The sequence below is a fragment of the Bombus vancouverensis genome, chromosome 9, assembly GCF_051014615.1.
Source record: "Bombus vancouverensis nearcticus chromosome 9, iyBomVanc1_principal, whole genome shotgun sequence".
NCBI classification, from domain to species: domain Eukaryota; kingdom Metazoa; phylum Arthropoda; class Insecta; order Hymenoptera; family Apidae; genus Bombus; species Bombus vancouverensis.
In genome coordinates, this window is record NC_134919.1 from 6,087,084 (window position 1) to 6,106,814 (window position 19,731).

Genomic DNA, 19,731 nt, shown 5'->3' on the forward strand with positions numbered 1-19,731 from the left:
TAATATCAGTAATATCACCCTACATTATGTAGCTGCGCTAAACTCGGTCAAGGCATTAGAAACAATATTTAGGAATAGTATCGAATACCTCATGCGAATAGTCGACGTTTCTAGGGAGATGGTCACTTATTTATTATAACGATTTTAAGATCGAGAAAAATGTGTAAACGTTGTATTTTTCCATGTAGCATTTGAAGCTTACAATCATTGCTAATTGAATCTTTGTTATTTATTTTGTAATCTGCAAATAAATAATTTTCGTACGGAACATGTTTTTAGATTATGAAACTGTACATGCGTATTTCATTCGTGAATTGTAGATAGAAGTCTCTAAAATTTCGTGATTTTTAGTTTTCACTCTACATTTCAAATGGCATCTCATCTTTACTATAGCTAAACTAACAATAGATATATGTATACTGAAAGTATTCGAGAAGAGAAATATATACAGTCAAACAAGATAAGATAAAAATAAGATAAAAGATAAAAATCGAGAAAGAAGATGGAATTAAAAGATTACTAAAAATGTTAGTTTCGTGATTGTTAATTTGCGTCCCACATCTGAATTGGTATAACAGGGTTACTACAATGAAACTAACAATAAATACTTGTACATATCGTACACACCGGAAATAATTATTAGAAGCAACATATAGGATTGTACAAGATTATAATAAAGAAAGAGGAATAAACTATAAAAGTAATGTAGAAAACTGTAATAGATAGTATAGAATAATTTTCATTTTTAGAGAAATAGCAACAAAACAAATTTATCTTTTTTGTCGTATATATAGAGTTATCGAATCTCCATGGTATTTTCACAGGATCCAAATATATAGTACGTTAGATTTTAGTGCTCGTTCCCTACCGCCACGCCGCGCTGCGTGCTTTATACGCGTCCTTAGTCGCAATTATCTTAATTAGAGTTCGTTTATGGGCGACGACAATCACTCGTTTTGTCGGTGAAAAATTGCTCTTTCCTCTTTGCTTTCTGACTGAACCGCTTTATGAGCATCGTCCATAATAAATCTTGGCGAGCTTCTCGTCACCTGTGGCCTGCTCAACAAACCGTGACCGTCACTTGAACTCGATCGCGTTCTGCGCTGCACGAGGGCCACCTTTCTGAACAAAATCGAGGTTAGTCTCTTTTAAACCTTATAACCATTTTGTTCACTCTTTTGAGACAAACTTCTGATGCAAACAAGATTTTCTCATCAATTCAAAATTGATACTTTTTTGAGGAATTGAACTCTGCTCTTTGAATATTATCTGAAAATAAATTGATAAATTGATGCTTTAAAACCAAATTTTGTATTAAAACGATTTCATATTAAATTAAAATGAAATGTATGTAATATACAAAAATATATGAAATATTCGAAATAAAGTACTTGTTATAATATTTAATTCGCGAAACAAATTAGAATTTAGAATTTATATATTTATTTATATTAATTCAAAGAAATATGAATTTATATTAAAATTCATAGTCCAACTGCAAGATATTTTTCTTCCTATTTTGAGAGAATTAATTCCTATTCTCTTATGTGTTATCAATAAAATTTGAGCTATTATAAGTCCTGATTTATCTTTTATTTCTTTGAAAAAGGCTCAATATATAACTTCTTTTTTGGTATTGTTCTAGTTAAATTTTTTTTTTTTAGATTTGTTTAAATTTATTTAAAAGAAAGGTCTAATTATAAAGATACGGGAATTATTACTTTTTCATCATTTATTTTTAATATAGTATAATAACTCGTTAATGAAAGTTAAATGAAGTTTCACTTTCGAAATCTATCATTAACAAAATTATTATCTGGTCCAATAATTCGTCGTTTACCTTTTAATTCTATGTATTAACACACCTTTCAGTATTTTCCAATCAAACATCGTAGACCATACATAATTATACGTCTCTAATATTATCCATCTTCTACAGCACTGAGCAATATACCTGGCCTATTTAAAGTGGTAAAACTTTCAATGTTGCACAATTCCTAATATCCTATTGCTTTCTGACCGTAAACGATCATCTGACCAGGATGTGTTACCACTGCTAAACAGCGTTACCTCCAGCATCTTTCAGAAATCAAATTATTGTTGTTCTCACTGTCGTCCTCTTGTAAAAAGTTACGTAAAGTCGTACGACCAAACCGACCGTGGTGTATTCAGATAAGTGAGTTCAAATATTCATGAAACCATAAACTCTACGTGATAAACGTATTCTAACTTTATATCTTTCTCTGTTTTATATGATAAACATAATTTTAATTGATCCATGAATTTAAACTATAATGACCTACATTCTTCTACACATACAGTATCATTCGTTACAATAAGTATTATTTAAATTTTTCTAGAAAAATTGTCTGAATTTTGTAGAACACACGTAAATATTTTATTCAATTTTTGTAATAAAAGATCTATGAATCTTATACATTGTTTAAGATAATAATTTCATTTTTATAATTGTCTTACACAATTTTTATTAGGATATCACATAAATAACATGTCAATTTATCAAGTTTATAGCCCTGCTTTCTGTTTGTTTGGTTGATGCAATAAAACCGTTCATAGCAGCGGTCCCTTAATTGTTTTGAGCAGTGTATAATAACCATCCTCTAAATTATTCTGTATTGTATAGTCAGAGCAACTATATTAATAAAAAATTCTTGCTCAAAAAATATTAGTTATGAATTCAAAATATTGTTAGAAATTGTTAAATTCCTATTTTGAATTTACTAAACATATTAAATTCTTATTAAAACTTTCCGAAAGTTAAATATCATTATTCTAATAGAATAAAATGAATTTTATATAATATCGACAATAGGTATATATGTTAATTCAAAATATTTTTATTGGAAATTGTATCTGTATTCTAGACTCTAGAAAGTAAATAAAACTTTAAGTTTGATCTATGTTTTCTAATAGAACATGGAGTATTTTCTTTGTACGATCAGTGTAAATTGAACCTTTCTGACGAAAATCCTTGAAACTCAGCTCGTAGCGTCTTCTAGTATACACTTTACATAAGTAAGTACTTTCACGAGAAGAAAAGAGCAGGGGCCGATCACAGAAACTGTACTCTTAAACCTTGTCAAACCGGTTTTCACGTCTGGTGTCCGGTTGAGAACCGCTGTAGGTCAATCGTGTCAATTGTGACGAATGTATGTCGACTCTGCTCGCGTCTGGTCCTTGTAATTTCTCAGACCTAAACTGTATAATCCACATTGTACGTGTAACATGTGTGCGACAACGTGGATAAAATACTAATGAAAATTCTGCGCCTATTAAGTGTTTTGTTTCGTGTACTTATTCGTTCTTCTAACACTTAGAGAATATCTCGATATTTTAGTTCAATTTAGCATTCAGAGCATCATTATAAATTTTTTTTTCTTTTTATTATTTAATTTGTACTTTACAATTTGTCCAGCTGAACATTTAGTTAAATTATTATAAATTGTCAGATAATTATTCTTTTAATGTTAGAGGATTCGTTATCATTAAAAAATTATTCTTTCGTGAATAGAGAATTCGTTATATAAAAATTGTTTTTTATGACTACCACAAGAGGTAAATGCATTTTAAAAAAACGTATATTTTAAAACTTTAATTTTTATATCATTTTACAGATATCATTTTTTATTTATTTTATGACAAGAAAATTGATAGTTACTAATTTCTAAGGCCAAAAGCATTGTAATGATTAGATATATACATATGTATGTTCAGTATGTTAATTTACAATATACGCAGGAGCTTTGCCTTCTTATTTTGTCAATTGCTCCTTTTTATGGCAGTTTTTTACAAGACCAGCATGTCTTATATTATTTCATTAGTGTAATGCAAAGAAAAGAATTTTAGTGTGTTGTTTTCTCTATTATTTTTGAGTTAAACTTTACTGCTATTAATTTATCAAAATATACAGGGTGTTTCATTTAACTGGAAACGGTAGAATATCTCACGAGGGATTAAAATTATCAAAAAAATGTTTTAACAAAAATTGTTCGATTCGAAGGAAGGCATCATATGGTGTAGATTATTTTTTTGTAGGTCAAGTAGTGGGGAAGATTTTAAGATCAATTTCATTTTTTTAAACGGAACTATATATTTTTTAATATATTAATCGATCCAACTCGGCGTTCTCTATGCAAAGGTATTAACCCATTTATGTTGAAAAATTATTAGTTTAGCAGATATTTTAACTTTAATTTGTCAAATTTAACGTGTGAAAAACGAAGACAATGTAAACACAAGAATACCACTTCGCATCTTTCCTCATATTGACCAATTAAAGTTAGAATATCTAGTTTATTTAGAATAGTTTTATTCTTTGGAAAGTGTACGTAGAAAATTGTCGTTCTAAATAACGCAAGGCAAGTGAAAATGATTGGTAACCAAGGATACAGCGGATAGTTATCTATATACGTACCTAGATAGAAAGGAGGAAAGGCTGAGACTTATAAGGGCAGACTTGGTCACGTTAGTCTCAACCAGCCAATGCAATGTGTAAATACCTTACTCGATGGTTGTACGTTAACCTCATTAGCCATGCACACGTGGTCTCTGAATTCCATGGTTTATTCTCTGACCACGCCAATACGAAAGACATACATAGAATAAAGTTTAAGTCTCGATACAACAGCACCGTTGTTTATTCATGACTTTTAACGTCGTTTCGAATAACTGAACGAGTACAGCATAGTGTTATACGTACCGTTTGTCCCCAAGGTTTACTGAGATTGATGTCTACAAATGAATGTTACTTTTATGTGTTAGTGTAAAAATGACGTAAGTGTAAATGAAGTAACTTACTGCCATGGCACGAAATTAAATATAAATTAAATATTAAAATATAAAGTACAAAATACATATACTTTTACAGATAAATACAGGTACAGTTTCATGGACTATTCCAATATCTAACAAAGAATAAAGATGCTAGAAAAATATTAACAAATCTCTTGGAAGTGTAATTCTCGAAGCATATTAATAATTTTCACTTCACATTTTTGATTCGATTTTACGTTCATATTAAAACCACTTCATTCTTGATTTTGCAACCCTAATTACAGAGTATGTACTTTCTATAAATCTCATTTAATTCAAATAATTATCTAAAGAATGATGCGACTTTAATAAAGTCTATATATATATATAAATTTTATATGCGAATAATTAGGAATTCCACAAAGGTTCTAAGTTAAAATTCTGCGAATATTCTTAGACAAGGCGTCACCTGCTGTCTGGATATTTTTTCGTACAAAACGTGTATATTTTTGACTGAGATATATCAGTTGGTCATTCAAAGTTCCGTCACGAACGGAACAATGTAAGTAGTAAGTATTGGACGAAATACGAAATGCATTCGTATTTCTTCTGCCTCTTTTGCCTCTTGTCTCTGGAACGCTTCCAGAATATTTTACCTGCTGCCACCAATGAAGGAAGACATGTGTTCGCAGATAATGTGCATTACGGAAAATTGTAATATTAATTATTTTTGTTCTAACTTACGTCTCGTGATATATCAATATGTATAGCTGCCTATATTCAGAACTTTATTTACTTTCTTCGATTGAAAATAGAAAAAAAGATAATACTAATTATATTAAAACTAAAATACACTTACTTTTCTTATATACGTGGAATCGAGAGTGTAACAAAGAAAAAGATAACTTTAGAAACGTTATGAATAACTTGGGAAATATCTCGAAATGAGTAAATTGAACATTAAAACTACATCATAAGATACCTCGTTTCTGCATACTTTTATAATTGCGCATTAAGGAATTGACAATTTAAATGTAATAAATACACGATACAGATCTTATCGTTGAGTTTTAAACGCAATAAGAAATTAGGAGAAAATTTGACGGAAAGAAATTCCACTACAGAAGTATGCAAATGCAGTCCCATTATTTATCTATGATAGTATGTAACTAAGCTAACGAGGGAAGTTCATAATATTTCTGTTTATTAATTTAGCTCAAATTTGATATATGCATATACATACATGTTAATGTGTACCATATACGTATGTATAACATTCATGTGCTATTTTATTTAAAATTCGTGTTTTACTGATTTACTACTTTATTTAAATTCAACAACATTTTATTCCACCTTGTACAAACAGAATATTATTTTATTTTATTATAGATATTGATAATTTGATCATTTTTCAATCTTACTGAAAAAAGCATTTTTCTTAAGTTCTGTTGTCTCTCGTGTTAGATTAAGGGAACCCTCAGACGTTCAATATATATTGTCAATATTTCAAGGTTCTCAACATCATTGGACGTATAAAAGGAGCCTCAGACGATCGATACACATTGCCAATATAATATTGATAATGTTTCATATATTTCTAATATTTCATAATATAACATAACCTAAAATTGGCACTATTTCAACAAGTTTTTCGAAACACGTGCTACTCATACTAATGAATAAAATTTAAATATGAAAATATATCTCATCTTAAAAGTCACTTCCTAACCTATACTTTTTCTCCCCCTGGTTTCTTCATTGATAATGCTAAAATAGTGACTGTATAAGAGATTTTTCTCACTCGATATCGTTAAACGAACACTATCTCGATACCGGATGTGTTTTCAATAAATATTGAACATATTAAAAAAATCTGGTTCGTCAATAAGTATTAACGATATATATTGTAAATATTTATTGACAAACCGTAATGATGTTAAAAACCTTGAAATATTGACAATGTTTGTAATCTCTTTAATTATAAATCATAAAATAAATTTTCGAGATTTTTATTTTATAATTAGATCAAAAGAAATTAGGTTCCTCCAAATAGAGTAACGTTCTATTCTATCTTTATAAATTGCGAAAAATGAAATATATAGTGATTTATTTGAAGAGTCATAAAATCTCCCCTTAGTTGATCTACTTTTTCATTTCTTTCTTGGTGAGAAGAATCTTACGCTTAGTCATTCTCTAAAGTGTAAATAAGTTCAAGAGACTAGATAACATTGTATGTATTTCGAAAATGGTAGGCCAGAAAACAGAGGCTATTTTGTAAGAGTTTCGTGGCCATTCCCTGTCACAAAATTCGAACTCTCTCCTTTCCTTTTGTTCCACAATAAAACTCCTATCGCACAGCCAAGAATTCCTTTGAACTGACTAACGATAGTGACAAGTCCTACAAGCTTGTATGAGTATATAATAAATCTGCCGCCTCGTGAGTCAGTATCTGACACGTTTTGAAAGTCCATGAACGTGTACCCAGTACCCACATTGTAGTAGAAGGGAATCAGCGATATCTTACAGCTCATGGCAGATCATTTGTTGCGGTATTTCATCACATCTCTATAAAAGTTGCAATGGTAAGTTGTAATGTAGAGAATGCTTCGATATTATTGGTTTCATCAGAGAATCAAAGAACATGAGAAGAACATGATGCGTGTATTTTTAGCTAAATATAATAAAAAACACAACAATAAAAGATAGAGAAAAATAACTGAGAGAATATGAAAAGTGCAGATATATTATGGAACGTAATTTTATCTTGAAAATAATACATTAAAATAATTTTATGCTTCTCGTGCAGGATTCTCGTAGAAACGTTGCTTAAAATGCCAAATAAACTCGTTATTCCAGTATATCGGAGTTTTTATACTTTCTACTCCTATATCACTGTTCAGTGTGCCTTATACGATTTTTTGAAATATTTTTATAATCTTAAAATTGTTAACCTCTAAATGAAAAATTACAGACCATATTTAATGTATTAATAGATATACGCTAATAATTATTTACATGCGCCTGAATCATAGACATATTACATAAGACAATTAATATGTACATTCTTTCTTCAGAATTTTATTTCTTCTTATTTCATGACGCGTTTATTATCGTTATCGTCGCTATCGACGTATGTTACAGAATGTTGTATAAAAGAGAAAGAGATTAGAATTTAAAAATAATTGTAATATCACATCATGCAGTTACACCAAGTATAAATTATTTAAAAAGGATTTTGTAAAATTGTCATTATCATGTTTCATTACTTTAAGAGAAGAAGTAAAGAAGAAGTAAGTCGAAGAAGTAAAGGAACAAAACGTTAAATGTAAAAGTATCTGTAGTTCCTGCAAATAATCAAATACCACCGCGAGGCACAATATACAAATGGTTTAAATGGAAGAAAATATAAAAAATTTTTGAAAGTTTGTACAGAATAAAACATTTCAAACATTTTCATTGTTGTAATACTACGTACATAAAGTAAGTAAGTAAAGTAAGCGAAATCATTTATTATTGACACTCGTGTTGATAGAATATAAAATTTACAATATATAATTACTAGATTGCGGATTTTTATGGAATTTAGAGGAAGTTGAAGGTAAAAAACCGTATAAAATACCCAAAGTGCTCTTATATCATAGTACTCTTTGTGACATTTAATAGATAAGACAAATTTTTGGCTAGGTCCTATTCTTTTAATTTTATCTATGCAAGTATGAATTTGCATACAAATCCGTAGTCTAGTAATTACAATACGTAGAACATGCAGTAGAGAATATACATGTAAAAGTAGTTAACAGAATACATTGCATCAAGTGCACGCGTGTCACGATCATCAAAGAACCTTCCTGGTATGCTCCTCTTTTCTACGGTGTGCAGTCGTCATTTCCTGGTTGTGAGAGAGAACATAATGGACCGTGTTCCGGTCGCGATGACTCTTCCTCCCACGCAAAAGGAACGAACAAAGATCTCGCAATCTGATTTTCCAGCTTATATCTCTTGATCCAATACACACAATCGTTTGATCGTATTTAACTCCTTTATGTTTAGTTTGCATAATGTTTATTATGTATAATCACACCATGAGTGACACTGCTTCGTTCTTTTTATTTTATTTGCATGTTTAAGGCTGTTCTAAAGGATTATTGGCACCTACGTTGATTTATAGGAATTTATTTTCTTAAAACCTGCCTTCTTTTTATTTATCACTATATAATAAATGAAATTATTATTTATATATAGGTATATCTTTTTTATTTAATTATTAGGTATAATATAATTTTTTAACATTTACTTAGTATTACTCGTAACAAAAGATAAATAAATAAACAATTAACTAAATATATAAATAGAGATATTAAATATATTTTACATTAAAATATTTGAATTATTCCAGAATGATTTTATATGGCATGTTGTAACATCATTAATATTTATTAATTAATTTAATAACGAAATGACATTTAAGAAGAGATTGTGGCAAATTAAATATTACACTTTTGTCATATTTTACTCTTTCCTGTAATCTGTAAAATGTCGAGATATTATTGTTAGTTTATATGGTTCGTTAATAGCTGATTCAATTGCCATATTTCTTGCTGATAAACGTTCAAATATTTCCTAAACGTTAGGTCTCGATAACGAGTTAACAGTTGTCGAGTAATCAGTTTCTTCAATTGAAATGTTGATGATACAGTCGTCCATCGATATCTACGTTACGACATATGATAATTTTTTTTAGCTTTACTGTTAGGATATTTAAATTTCAATCTCTTAAACGTAAGTGAAAAATTGAAAACAATTGGTACAATAAATGACGCAATATCTACTGTGTTTGCAGTTTCCATGAAATTTTGTTTCCTGTATTTACTTTGAAATGATTCATTAATCTTCTACATTGGCTGTTCCTAAGAAAACAAGATTTATGATTTCCAAGACAAATCGGAACGAAGTCGTTACCAGTTAACCAATAGAACGATAATAATTTGCAAGCTACTTTTTATCGAGTAATAGAAAATTGTAGAAAATTAGTACCTTGACATGAATAGGAATTCAAATTACACAGTACTAGTGAAAGTCTGATCGACATTGACTCTGTAACAGACAAATTTATTTAGTATTAACACATGATATTACAATAATAAAATGTATTATGAATTTATTTTAAACGAAAGAAGATGCAGAATAAAATACTCTCATGAATAAGTAAAGCGTAGGTGTTTATGCATTTATGAAAAATTTATACATGCAAAAACGTATATAATATGCAAAAGTATAGCATCCGTTATTCAATTTAATATTACGTGAAACAAATGTCTGCTTGGATTCAGCTTTATATATACAGGCGTTTTTAATGCAAACTTCGATCTCTTTTTATAGCTTGAAAACGATACTTCAACCGATATTTTTGCACGCCAACTTTCCTCTTTGTTTCATTGTCTATGATCGATCCTCCTTCCTTAACATTTTATGTACATTGCAATAATTGTAAATAAGGTGAGAATGTAAAAAGAAGAGAAAATAAGGTAAGACTTATTTCTAAGTTCATTGCAAAGTTCAATGTATTTACATATTTATCTATGATACGTTCTATGTACGGACTATCTCGAAGGTGACGTTATTAAATATGTAAACGTAAATGTTCTGATTCGACAGGAATACCGTGTTACAAAGTCAATAAACCTCTTCAACTACAGTTTAATAATCTCGACTGTTGTCGACCAGCTAAAGGGGTCAGATCAATATAGTCTGAGTACCTGCATACAAGTATCGGTGCATACAAATATGTAAGTATTCTTGAGACACAACGATGAGTATGAGCTATTTGAAAGATACTCGCGAGTTATTAAGTGATCTAAACTTTTGCCATCCTGACACAATTATTTATAATTGTATTATGATAAATGTAATAACTCAATTATAACTGTCAAATGCATATTGAGGTCCCCAGTTTTGGAGGAGCCAGTGTTTTATCTCGTTCCCTAAGAGAAAAGTTTCTTACGGTCGATATGAATCTTGCGTGGTTTCCGGCGCCCCCAAGCGTCGATTGATACGTTAAAAGTGGCGCCGTAGTTTTACCATTCTCGAAACCATCTTGTAAGTGGTATAAAATTGGTTAAAGCGGTATAAGTTCCTACTCGTGGTACACTTCAGATGGATCTAGAGTACGGGCGTAGATTATTTATTAAGTACATATATCAAACCAAAACACAGAGATAACAAGACAAGACGAGACAATAAGAATAAAATAAAAGTAGATTCGTTAACACTAACCGTATCGGCGCTTTACATATAACTATTCTTACCGTAACCGGTCATTTGATTAGAATTTCGTCCGTCTGAACGCATTTTGTATGTTTTTCAATAACTTCCTCATTGAACTTGTGGACATATTCAGGGATAAAACAAAATACAAAACCAATGTACTGAATATTATGAGATTTGTTCGCTCCTTATCGTATTTCATTTCTCGTATGCTTCGGTCTGTACTTTGTAACTCTCAAAATGATACCGTATTTAGATTTCATTTAGCATAGAGCAGCGGTTTCCAACCATTATGCTACTACGCCTTGCCGAAAAAAAATTTTTTTCGCGTCTCCATGCCATTTATTTTTTAATAGATGTAATAATATAGATGCGTTTTAAATAATAAAAACTTTATTACAAAAAAAAACTGAAAACTACAATTAGCAGAATAATAATAAGGTTTTGCCATAACATATACGTACATGTATATTTATTTTTATATTAAATTATTTGTTTCTAGATGTTATGGTACGAAAATTAATATTTTATTAAAAGCTTTTGGCGCCTTCCCTGGTCCGCGCCTCCCAGGTTGAAAACCGCTGCTATAGAGAACTCATTATGAAGGGAGTATATTCTTGAGAAGTATTTCTTGAGAGCATCCGATAAGATTCTGTTGTGTTTGAGTGTTACCTGACATGGACTCTGTCAGTATGTTCAAGTGCTTACGACGAAGTCAAATACATACCGCATTCAGATGTATGCAACTGGTTAGATCTTACTTGAGTTCAGAGCTAAGGTCCCAGGCAGAGAACTTTAGAAAAAGATGTAAATTTGTCAATTGGTCAAATGGTCGATCGCGATAAACGAATCAGGCGATGAATTTTTCTTAGTAAAAAAAAGAAGCAAAAAAAGAATTGAGAAATTGATTAATCAAGTAATAGGAGAATTTACGTAAAGTTAGATGATAAAAAAAAAAGAAATAACGATGAATGTACAATTTTAAATTAAGGTTAGATTATTTAATTAGGTAACCTAGCAAGTTTAGTGTTAAATTCCGGTGCAACAAAGTAAAACTTGCATTTACAAGATTACTAACTACTGAAAGGAACTGGTTAGAAAGCAGGTGTAAAGGTGAGTAGATTGTCTTTTCTCTAAGATAAATGTTTGTACTTGAAAATGTAGTTTTATTCGCACGGAAAGAACAATGGTGAACAACGAATTTCATATACGCAATCTGGCATTCCCTGAAGTGATGTAACATAGCGAAACGAACTGATTCGAGAACCGCAGTTGGTTTGAACAATGACGTAACCCTCAAAATAAAGTGACATAGTAACAAGAAACGATACATGATATTTACAATGGAAATTTACATATTAACATCGAATTAAAATAAATTAAATTATCCGGCGTTCGTTTAACGTGTACCAATTTTGTATTTATTTATAATGTTACTTTTACTAAATCTGCAACAGCTAAAAGATTCACAACTCGAATACTCTTGTACTTAGTTTGCATTGAACAATATTACAAATAAACAGTATTTCTTCTTGTCATAGCAAAATATATAAATATGATATATATTGTATAACGATAACTATCATTAAATCTAATTCGCATGTATCACGTTTGTACCATCAACTCGTAATACAAGTATATCTTCATATTATAATATAAGGCACCAGGTTAAAGACATGGAAAATTTAAAAATTAATCCTAAATTCAATATACTGTCATTAAAATGCAAGCTCCTCTACGCTTCTACATAATCAAATCATTCCATAAGTAATATGAGAGTTCTATTGCATTGATATAACAATAGCTTTTTTTGGTAATTTGACTTCTTTAATTTTCCTCCAGTTTGTCTGAGTCAGTTTTCTTGTGAATCATTTGGAATTATCATATTACTCACAAGATGATATCAGTAAGATAAGACTGAAACTCAGCTAGTTAACGGTTTCTCTTCGCTAAAGAGATGAGGTTGAATCTGACGTCTTTCTTGCAGGTCCTCGGCAAGTTTCTGCAACAATTCCTTGAACACGTAGTTATCTAGGTTCTTCGCTATATAATAAAGAAACACCCAGTCTCCGTAGTGGCATTCGTTAGTAACTGCCAACACGTTCCACGGATTATATCTCCCGGGACAAGCCATGGAGAAGACCAACTTGTTGAATGTTACGCTCCTGATCACATGAGAAAATTTGTTAGATAACATTAAATAAATTAAACTTGTGCTAATAAAACTAATAAAAATGTTAAAAAGCGTTAAATAATATTCGAAATAATTCTAATATTCTAAGAAAACAAGAAAAGGAACAGAAAATATTCCATCGTCTATTTTCGGAAGCATATCAAAGCTATACACTGAAATTTAGAAAAACCAAAAAAACTGAATTATTTCACATTTTTCTTAAATTATGTAATATATATTCAATCGTAAATAACTTTCTTTCCTTCGAAATTAAAGATACAACGAAAACTTGTTATTTTCTAATTAGTCGTCGTCATTACTCTAATTGTATTATCAATTACAGAAGATAAAATAATAATTGCATATCATAGTCTAGCTAAAGTTTTCACATTACATTATTGTTGCCAATTTAACAGAACTGAAGTCAATGGTACGAGTTCGAAGAATCGAGATTCTAAGAAAGGCAACGGTCGATAAACCGTAGAATAGGTATAGGCAATAAATAGTAGTAACCTGGCGTGCAAGACCATAGTCAGTAACCTCCAAAGCAGTCCTAAACCGGTTATCACCGACAGAATGATATACCAATACCAAAGGAAGATATAGATCTTCTCGTTAACGATGTTCAACGCCATGACACATAGCGCATCGTGATTTTGTATAGTACCAGATGGACCAAATTTGTGGAAAGTACATTTCGTCACCTGAAACATTTATTCGGAAGGAATTTTTATTTAAACAACAACAGATTTTCTACTAAAGAGTCCGAAGTTTTAGTTCTAATTCTTTGATATTAACTACGTTTGAATTAATCGTTGTAATGATCTTTAAAAAACTTTGTTCTTTTTATACATAATATATTTACGAAATAGATAAAAATTTCGTAATAATTCCAACTATTTAAAGTCTTCTCCATTGTTTAGATAATTTACCATACGAGCAGCTATGTGTGATAATTTACTATACGAGTGAACTTTCGTTAATCCTAAACGAATCGTCTACAGTCACGTTGGACTAACGTTGTTAACTAAGTGAACTAACGCCAATATTCAACCAACTGAGTAATTCGCCGTCTAAAATAGATACGATAATTCGGTGCAGCAATTGATTTCATTGTGTTACGTATGAATTCCTTTTATCGCGACTTAGCTCACTTTTACTCTCAATGTCTCGTACTATATGTATTATACAAAACAATGTGAAATTTCATTAGCATCATAACGAGACACGGTTTGTATCTCATTACAATCCTAATAACAAAGTTTTAAAAAATACTGTGTAACATATGTAACGTATTCGTAAAAGTTCTCCAAACTAAGCCGTTCAAATACTTTCGTCAATCACTGTTCACATAAATGTAAATTCTACCAAATGTCCAAATCGGATAAATTGTGAATGTAAACTAAATAACAAAAAAAAAAAAAACAAATGTAGAATGGGAATAGAGTTCTTAATATTGCATTGTACTGGGAAACATACTTTAGGAAAGACGATGTCGAGCGCGTCGACTTCCCCATCCAAGCCATTGCGCGCTACAGCTTGGCCAAGACCGAGGAAAGCACCGCCGAGGAACCAATCGGTTAAATAAATTTGCATGAGGACGTTGATGAAGTTGAGAACCTCGCAGAGGCCCATGTAGTATGCCCACGGTCGATTCAAATGGATACGGTTCAGAAAAGCATGTCGAATCTGACGTATTTTCTCGTCACGGTCATGTATTGACGGAACGGTTATACCGTTCTCAGTTGTCAAAGGCGTCTCACGCAAAGCCAACGACGCCATGTGTAGCCCAGATACCAACACTTTTAACCGACCTCCTGGACCAATCAATTTATTCGTTTAATTAATATCTCTTTCATTTTTTGTATTCCTTTCTTTTATTCGTTTAATTCCGTAACAATGAGCTACCGTAAAAAGATAGGATAATCATGTTATTATAAATATTTTTTAAGTATTCACATTCAATCAGCGTATACATCGCATGCATATAATTTTAATTTTCCTTAACAAGTAAAGCGCATAAAGTACCCCGTAAAGTATTGTATATGATAAAAGTAATTATATACGTATTTGGAACATTTATATTTATATAGGTATTCCATTTTGTTTTTTATATATATTATATTATACGTATATTATATCCCAAGATTATTGTAGAAATATTCTACTTTTATATTCTATTATATACAATATATAGAACAAACTAATTTACACGTGTCATTTATTAAAATAAATTGAAATTAGAAAATAATTACAGTAAAGATCTCCATCGTTTAAATATGTAATTGTGTAATTTAAATATGTAATATGTATGTATGTAAAAAGTTATATATATTATATATATATAACTTATATATATATAACTTTAACTATATAAGAGAAAGTCAGATGACTGAAGGTTATGTACTATGCGTGCGAAGGTATGCAGGATGGGTCTGTAGATATTATAGCGGGACTGACCTTCAACATTCCGCCACAGGTAGTGAGGCGCGTAAAAGAAGAGCGCCTGAAAAAACAGAACGAAGGGCACCCACTGGTAGTAAGCATGGTGCACCAGGGAGTCTTCTTTGGTCGCTGGTCCCACGCCAGGATGCGGGATTTCGCCTAACAACACCGGTGTTGCGTTCAAGTGTTTCGACTGTAAAATTCGTACTATTGTATTATTTATAAGGTCTCCAATTTAGCAAAGTCAAAAAGAAAAGAGAAGGGCATATATAACAATATAATGCAAATTTGAAAATATTACTTGGCCTTGAGCTGTGGAAAATTATTTTTATTCATCAATTATTAATAATAGAAGTACACCTCTTCTAGGCTTTTTGTAAAGATGATACAATGCACTAAAATTTGAAAGAGTTTTATCGAAGATGATTACATTCATTGTTTAATTACATAATAATACTTTAAATAATTTTTTACTTTAAGTAATTATTTAAGTAATTTTTGCATTTTTCTGATAGATATTTTATATAGTATAAGCTATTACAAGGGAATATAAATTCTAATGTACTTTAATATTTTAATATTCTTGTTATAAATTATATGTTAAACAAAGTATCCAAATATTAGAAATTAATTAGGGTTAATCTGATCGTATTAAAAAAATAGTTTAAAGAAGACAATAAGTGAATAAATGGAATCTAATGTATTAGTATTAATATTTACCACAGTGTAAGTAGACGTAAAAAAGCAGTAGGTGTTGATTACTTTCAGTACATCATCGCTCATTCCATGTCCACCGATACACCTTATCGATAAAACATAACATCAAATATGGTTATTTATTTCATTAGCGTCTCTAATTGACCTTAATATTTAATCTGTGGGTCACGGAGTTCTATGACTTTAAATTTGTGGGTAAAGTTTTATGCAATGAATAATTAAACAAAAGTCTGTGAAAAAATGCAAATCTAACAAATTTTATTAAGAATATATTTCTTATCAAGAAAAATAATTATTTGTTCAGTTTCAGGTATCTAATGTTTTATCATAAAAATAATATTAATGCACTAATTCAAATAATCTTCTCTCATGTAAAAAATTCTTTCTCAATAAGTGGAAAACGTACAATTTTCAGTGAGCGATGAATAGTTCAACTATCGACTCGTCTTCATTCGATAAATATTTTCTATTTTAGTCCTTCCGAAAATATATAAAAGGCAACAAAATTCTACACACAAATATATAACGCTTCTGTCTGTAACTAATAGAGACAGGCAGTTTATTAGTTTCGCAATTTAATCGAATATTATCGAGGCCTTCTTAAACGGAGAACAGAACCAATATCTCAATTTTAGTATGTACTAGTTGATAACACTAACGGGGAAGACGAATGAATGGGAATCCAATAACTAGAAATATACTGAAATACCGTGAGATATTTTCACATTTTATTAACAATATTACAACATTACCTGATATGTTCTCCGATAAATTGTTTAGCTGTCACCATCAACGTACTGGCCAAGAGTATCAAAAACGTGACTCTGTAGTGTAGCTTGAAAACTAATCATATTCAACAATTAATAATTTCATCAAAAAAGGAAGAAACGAAGAATAAGGAAAACATTCAAGGTGACTTTATATAAATTAAATAAGACAAGGACGAAGACGAGCGATAATAATAAACTAAAACAAACGAATAGATTTTTATGCATTTACGGAGAATATAAAGCGAATACACGTAGGACGTACATAATATGTAAAAATATGTAAAATATTGAAAATAGAGTAAAAGTAAGAGCAGGTTAGAGTTCTTCGGTACCATTCATAAAATTACAAATTTTAATAAATAACTCCAGTCTATCAGTCAAGGAATCATTCAAAATTACAGATATTAAATCAGATATGTTTCAACTTTCTTTTCGCAAAGCTATGAAATATCTCTGTGTCACAATTCTTATTACCCATATTATCAATGGCCACTGTGTCCTGTGAAATCTTCAACTTGACATGGTCCTTGAGGACCGAAAACGTAGCTAAAACGGTTGCCATCTGTACAGGAAATCCTCAATCACTTTGAATCGCAATCTTTCATTCGTTTTCGCCGAAAATTCTTTGTTGATTGGCTATTCAGCCCTTTAGTAGCCTTAGCTACTTCCGGACTTACGGCATCTACTTCTATTTCAAATTTCCCTCTCTGTTCACCGAGAACAGTACGATATACGAAACATATACGAAAAATAGCAGAAAAGAACCGGAAGAAGAACTTAAGATCGTGCAAAAGACTTTCCACAATACCAATGAAATGTTGATCGAATTCAGACTGAACTTTCAATGCTGGTAAATCTTATTTTCTCTTATCAGCTACGATTGCGCAGTGGAATCATGACAAGGTTTCAGGAAACTTGTAAACTCGTAACCATACTTTCAAGAAGGTGCGAGTTATTATTGTTGCTGAACCACTTGTTCGCTTAGATAAGGTTAGATAACATCGAGCTAGAATGAGCGATTCAACGCAGCACAATCATAATCATTTCATAGAGAATATATGTCGTTCCTGATTGATCGATCGATCAACCCGGTTGATCCTTTTAATGAAATAAATACTTGATGCTTGTTCTTGACTTGAAGTATTGAAGGCAAAAATGAACCAAGCCACATTTTCCCTAAATCTCTGTTCCAACAAGCAGTATCAATCGTACGAAAGTGAGCGAATTCATAATTTCCAAATGAAATCCAGATAACGTAACTAAATCAAACGTCACTGACGACGAATTTTTCAGTCTGCTGAGTATTCGAGTTAGCTGACTTATGCTCCCAATGCATCATTTAAGAAACTATTGAAAGTAGATCATTTCTCTGGCTTTGATTCGAGGAAATTTTCATATACCTCTTAACCTTTACTTCGCCGTTTCCAATGATGAAGCATTTCGTGCAACCGAGAAGAATTTTTTTTTTTTATTTATTTATTTGTATTTTACAATTTGTCCAGTAGGACATTTGGTAAAATATTATAGCGGTATACTAATATAACATGTGGCTACCCCCAGCGGGGTCCTATCATCGTGTTTGTTAGGTTATGTCCTTTGTGAGATCTGTTGGGTGTCACCGAGAAGAATGTAGAGTAGTCAAAGATTTCTCTGTGCACCATCCTAGCGGATCCTCGGTAAGTCTCCTTATTACGGTGAAACACCTGATGGATTTCTCCAGATTTATATAACGATAACGTCACCGGGATTATTATGAAATTGATCAAAATTTACAATGAAAATTGTGTCTGAAAAGAGAAACAGTTTATGATAGAATTACTCAAAGAAACGTGGTAGTATTTAGATAGGATGAAACGGTAAAATGTTTCCAAACCGTGAACATTTGCCAAGGTTTATTTAAACAGATATAACGAACAGAATGCAAGAATTTTATTATTTAGGAAGTCTTCCAGTTTGAAATATGAGAAATGATGACATTTATTGATCTTCTGGCAGTACTTTGCCGTTAGTAAATTATTTATTAACTTTTTATTGTATTACATATGAAATATAAGTTTCTTCGCTTGAAAAAATTGTTGTGTAGTTTATTATATGATATTGAACTTTAATAACCGCTTGAATTATCGATATTTTAAATTTGGTGATTAATCTACCTCTTAAAATTACTTTTACGATAAGACAGAAAAACGAAACTTATATTGAGACTTTATTTCGACAAATGTAAATGTAGATGTAAAGTGATTAAAATTACACAATGTTCCCTAGGACATTGTAAATAATGTACACATTTTGCACTATTTAATGAGACATCTGCATACTTTTATGTAAGAATAATGTCGCGACAATAATCACAACATTTAAACAGCTGCTACAAATACGATAGTACGACCGTATAGAACCCTTAATAATCGTTGATCTGGATGACTGTCGCGTTATTTATCGATAAAAATTACGGAACAAATCTTCCTTAATCTATATCAAACCGGTGATTTCACGGTAATCACGTTGGAATTGCGTCGAATACAATCGCGATGATTAATTGTATTTTATCGCGAGTTTTACTCTATTCAGAAACACGACCGTGAGATA

General features: G+C 30.7%; 1 protein-coding gene across 1 annotated transcript; it reads right to left on the minus strand.

The window, feature by feature from the left end:
* Positions 1-12,182: 12,182 nt before the first annotated feature.
* Positions 12,183-18,063, minus strand: Inx7 (innexin 7). Its single transcript, XM_033345940.2, has 7 exons — positions 17,617-18,063; positions 17,125-17,215; positions 16,376-16,457; positions 15,671-15,848; positions 14,690-15,027; positions 13,724-13,914; positions 12,183-13,202 (listed from the first exon to the last, which is right to left on the minus strand). Exons 1-7 carry the CDS (start codon positions 17,702-17,704, stop codon positions 12,962-12,964), a joined length of 1,209 nt encoding a protein of 402 aa, XP_033201831.1. The 5' UTR covers positions 17,705-18,063; the 3' UTR covers positions 12,183-12,961.
* Positions 18,064-19,731: the final 1,668 nt, after the last annotated feature.